The sequence below is a fragment of the Buceros rhinoceros genome, unplaced genomic scaffold (genome assembly GCF_000710305.1).
Source record: "Buceros rhinoceros silvestris isolate BGI_N320 unplaced genomic scaffold, ASM71030v1 scaffold37199, whole genome shotgun sequence".
NCBI lineage: Eukaryota > Metazoa > Chordata > Aves > Bucerotiformes > Bucerotidae > Buceros > Buceros rhinoceros.
The window spans coordinates 37,020-42,366 of record NW_010432783.1 but is presented as its reverse complement, the minus strand read 5'-3'; the positions used below and the strand labels follow the sequence as shown (position 1 = coordinate 42,366).

The 5,347-nt window shown below is 39.9% G+C and overlaps 1 protein-coding gene across 1 annotated transcript in view; it reads left to right on the top strand.

The window, feature by feature from the left end:
* The window catches only part of LOC104500276 (type II inositol 3,4-bisphosphate 4-phosphatase-like), a gene marked incomplete at its 5' end in the record, with an annotated part of 24,614 nt that overhangs the window by 439 nt on the left and 18,828 nt on the right, over positions 1-5,347 (top strand). The window contains one exon of the mRNA XM_010143893.1: positions 2,067-2,139. Within this exon, the coding sequence (XP_010142195.1) occupies positions 2,067-2,139 (73 nt within the window). The remainder of the gene's footprint in view (positions 1-2,066; positions 2,140-5,347) is intronic.

The window sequence follows — 5,347 nt, the reverse complement described above, 5'->3', positions numbered from 1 at the left end:
GCTGATTTTGACCTCAACTGACCAAAAGACTGTCCATAGAGATCCCATAAACATGACTGATTTTTCCCTTGGGCAGTTCCTCTGTTTTCCGCTCATGAAAACCCACATGAGCAGGACTTCAAGTGTAACCTGTGCCCACAATACTGAAAATCTGGGAAGTATGGCAGACAGGCAAGCCAAAGAAGGGGTGAATCACCTTGTGAAGGGGCAGGTTCAGCTGCATTTCATGGGAGCACGCAGTGGTGGGGAAAGTCATTGGAAGGGATGGGGCAGCAATGGTGATCCAGGGTGCACAGGACAGTGCTGACCAGAGGGTGTATGTAGGGATTCTGAGTTGGGGCGCTCATGGTGTAGAACAAGAGGAAGGATGGAAGGGCTCAGAGCAAAAATGCTCTTGAGTTGTTGCAGGCAAAAGCAGTGGAGACTGGAGCCGATGTGGAGGAAGTGCATTTGATAGGAATGGAGACCCAAAGGAGGAAGAGTGGAACAGAGGGGCTGTTTCTGTGATGACAAGAAGTTTGGGCTTGAGAGAGATTCAGAAATGACTACTGCGAATGAGGAAATCGAGGTTTGAATGTCTTGTGGTTAATAAAAAGGTATCTTTAACTGGGTTCCTGACTCATCAGTCATACCTGTCCGGAGTTGCCACCTCCTGGTATCTCTGCCTCTGCAGCCGCATTCTCAGTGACAGGATTTTGCAGCCGAAATACTGTGGTGTACTGCTATACTCTGTGGTTTACTCTGTTCTTCATGAAAAAAACCTCATTTTAGGTAATGCCACAGGGAATGTAAAATTAAGGGCTGCATTCTTTAGATTTTGCACTTATTTTTCCACCATTCTTCTCAAAGGACTTCAATGCCCTTCAAAACAATGGACCAATGGGACCAGTTCCAAAGAAGCCAACAAACACTGTGAAATCTTTCTGCCTTTGTACTATAAAACTTCCACAGTATATGCAACGTGAACTGTTTTCTCAGCCTTCTCTTTCCATTTGCTTTCCTTCCGTTTCAAAATGCAAAATGAGACTTCTCACAAATTGAGATGTAGTTAATGAGCTGTGTCTAGCCTGGGGGAGCCAGAAGGCTTTGGTAGCATCTTTCTAGGGGGTTCTAATACTTGTCAAGAAAGACCTGCCTTGTGACAGCTGTATTTTTCAGTTAGCTTTAAAGGATTCCTGAATTTTTTGTGGATTAGTTGCATCATGGAGTCTTGGTTTATATGCTCACAGTGAGTTTGCAATTGTAAGAATGTAGAGTAATTGAATTACTTCAAAGAAATAAGTTCTGAGCTAGGTTTGCAAACTCATTAGATAAACTATGTGCAGGGAATTCCTCTTGGAAGAGAGAGGAGATAGATAAAATCAGTCTGAGATATCAGCTGGTAGACAGTACATCATGGCTTGTTCTTTGCTTCCATCTCTGTAACAGAACATCCAGAAACTTGGGAAAACCTGGGAACAGAGCTCCCTATCACATTTAGAGGCTATCTGGGGTTTTTTTCTGACTTTGGGGGGAAGAGAAGCATTAAAAATACAGTTCCTAGTACATTTAACGTACTAATATGTTTAACGTCCTAGTATATTTAACGTACATTACAACAGCTGATTTTTACACTTTTATACATTAATCTTATAAATCTTCCAATCTGCTTGTACAACAGATGAATCACAGACTGTGAGCACATTTTAAAGACTTTTTGTGGTTCCTACTTTTCCCTTGTTTAATGGCGTGCTTTCTGATACTGTGCATATGAAAAGCGTCTCATCAGACCTCTCTGAAAGAAAAGAACTCGTCAAAAATAATTGTGACCTCTGCTATTGTATTGGTTAGGAAACCTTTCTGTTTTATGATGGAATATCTGATCATATGTTGCCATTTTCTCTGCTGTAATTCTGATCGTGTTGCAGTGTATTGGAACAGAAATGTAAAGAGAAAAATGTAAATTATAATTAAGGATTGGGAAGTTTTATTATCAGGGATGTTTTTCAGTCTTCTGTTTGAGAGCTGCTATGAGTTACCTTCTAACGCTTCAATGTGTTGCATTTGTGGTTCCATTTCTTTTGTAGTGTGCGTTGGTTCGTGAATGTACAGCTGCTGAAGGCATAGGGGGTAAAGACAACCTGCCTTCGTTAAACGCAGGTAAGTTTTCTCATATCCATAAGAGATAACTGTTGCCACACTGCGTCAGATCCTGAAGAAATCAGAAAATCAGGATTTGGGGCAGAGCTTCTCAAAGCATTTTCAAATGATGCACAATTCCTCAGTCTAAGAATTTAATGTTTCATACGTGTTTGACAGTATCATTTTACTGAGATGAGAAACTTGAGGAAAACTTTGAGAAATGTCTGTCACTTATGCTTTCTGAAACACAGGGGGAAATCTCCTACATCTTTACCATAAAATGGTTTTTCAAGACTGTTGGTGACTTCAAATGGGCATAGAATTAACCTCAGAAGTTTTTGTCATGTCATTGCATGACATTCCGTTCAAGTAATTGTGCATTATTTGTAACTGAATACCCTGGAGAATTAAACTCTCTGGTAGCTGAGGAAGCAGCTTGTGTCCTAAAATGAAGGAAGCTGTTGGCAAGGCATTTTCAGTTCTCGGTCATTTCTGGGCTTGAGTGTACAGCGTTGAACTGGATCTTTCTCTCTTTCATTATACTGAAAAATGCTACATGCTGATATGCTGCCCCGTCAAAGTTTTATTAGCCTGAGTTTATGAATCTCCGTTACTCTGCAGTAACAGTGTCACAAATAAGTTATATGGGTCGTCTGAAACCACAGTGCTCTCAGGAATTCTGTGTATTTGCTGCATGCTGTTGAGGAGAAACGTTACTGAAGTTTTAAAACCCTTACTGAAACTTTTTTGTGTGTCTTTGCTGACTGGACAGTCTTATTAGAGTAGGTTTGACATATGAAGGAGGCACTAGAACCCTCCCAAAACATGCTTTTCCATATATGTATGAATGCTGTAGTTTCTGTGATTTGCTGAGACTAGATCAGAAGCAGGGGAAAACGTTGTCTTCAGAACTGCCATTTCTTTTCATCAGTTCAATATTTGACTGGATAAGTTTGTGGAGAAGATACTCATTGAGAATTACTAAATGCACAGGATCTACATTTGGCTCCAGAAATTTGTGAACTGAAAATAGCTGGAGGCAGGGAGAGTATCTTGCATCTCTAGGTATCTATTTATGGTTTTTCTTGGAGACAGGATACAGAGCTAGTTCAGCGATTTGGTCTAACTCAGTGCAGCCGTTCTGTGATTCTGATTCTGCATCTCATCCACATAAGTGTTCTTAAAGAAATGGCATTTCTGTGCAGAGAAAATGTTAGCGATTCGCTGATGGTTTGGGGTTTTTCTCCATTTGCTGCCTCTGTTGGGTGGGTGGGGTTTTTTGTTTGTTTGTTTTGTTGTTTTGGTTGGTTTGGGTTAGTTTTTTTGGTGGGGAAATGCTGTGTTTTGGGGAATGTGTTTTGTTTGAACTCTTGGAACATCCAAAGCAGGCATCAGTTTTATGAACAGTGAAGTTTAGATCACTCTGTCGAGAGTATTTGCACATGATTCTACAGTGTATCTAGACAGTGCTTAAGATTTCTACATTTATTGTTCATATGTATAAACAATATAAACCCAAAATCTCCCACCCCACCCAACAATGCTAGGGTTTATAAAGTCAAACACACCATGGAGTTTTCTCATCGCTTTTTGTTTTTAAAAGAGTCGAGGGGAAAGAGCAGAACTGCAGATGCATGTGCAAGAAATGACAGCGTGCAGGATATTGGAAAGAGTTTTCGGTCACAGGAAGTTTGTTCTAATAAATACTTACTCTTCAGTCTGTTTCCTGTACTTGTGACTTCCTCTTCTCACCGCACTTCCCACCCATAGCCTCCACTTTCCTGCTAGCACCTGGCACTAGTTCCAGGTTTTGTGATTCCCAATCTTTTTACTGAATTCCCAATTTCTTTTCTTAAAAAATTTTAGCTCTCCTTTTTTACTCTCGGCCTCTTTGCCCAACCAGTCAGACTCCTTCTCCATGACGGCTTCGTGTTGATCAGAGTTCTCTGTGTGGCCTGGAGACTGGCTTTCTCGTATGGGTACCGGTGCTACTCTTAGGGTTATCGTACCACACACTAGCTCTGCCAAACACATATTAATCCAGTCTGTACGAGTAACATGTGCACAGTTTTGTTGGTATTAGAAGCTGGGAAGGATGCAAGAATTTTCAATAAAGGTAGACTGTTGCTGCATGTATGAGGTGTTAAGTTCAAGTTTTGAGTTTTTACATACAGAAATTTCTTTCCCAAGGCTTATGTCATTGTCACTTCTGGGTGGGTTGCCATGGGTATGGTAAAATGCACATCTCTGTAAAAGATTTAGACAGAACTCAAGGTTATAAAGCACAGAACTTTCTGTGCAGCTGGACCATCATAACTGAAAATTTCAAAAAATGGTCCGTTTAAGCCAGGCAGAGTTCAGTGGGGCAAAATTAGAGGCAATCAAACCCAAGGACTGATAGGAAAGGAGCAGTATCAGTAATGTGTTAGAAGTATATTACAGGGAACCTGGTAGTACCAGCATTGGCTGCGCTGCTCTCCCTGCTGTGCTTAGGTAACAGTCTGCAGGACAGTATGTGTGCCATGTACGTGTGTATTTATCCTCTTGTAAAGATCTCAGGTTCTTTCTGTCTCAGGTTGTTTATCAGGCCTTCACAACTATGGAACTGAAAAAATACCTTTCTGTGAATCCTTAAGCCTGTAGGCATAGATGCATATTGGCATTCTTCTGAAATATTTAAATCTTGGTATAAGGAACCCGCAGCCCTCAAGTGAGTTACGAGGAACTTACTGAGTGTGTAGGAATAAGTATTGTGTTTCACAGAAGGTTATCGTTATTCCGTTTATACCCCAAGAGATCAAATTTATATCTCTTAAAACTCAGTTATTTTTTTATAACACTGGAGAGTTTGCCAATTGTTTGCATGCAAACATTTTTATTGTAGAGAGCAGTAAGGGAATAAAAGTAGTTGAAATTAAACAAATATTAAGAAAACTAAAATTATTCTTCCTGAGATGATATTCATAATACACTTATGCTACAAAGGGAGATATAAATAGAAACACTGTTGGTAAATTAGGATATGGCTGTGGTATGCTTTGATCTATTTTGATAGGGAACAAAGATGAAGACACAGTATTCTATCATTATTATTTTTTTGTTTTACTTGCAGGGGAAGCAACATGAAGGATATTACATGGAATAGAAAGCACAGAAGTGTTTAAATTTAAAAATTAGAATGTCCAAAAATATGGGTGTTTAAATATATGGTCTTCATACTGTAGGG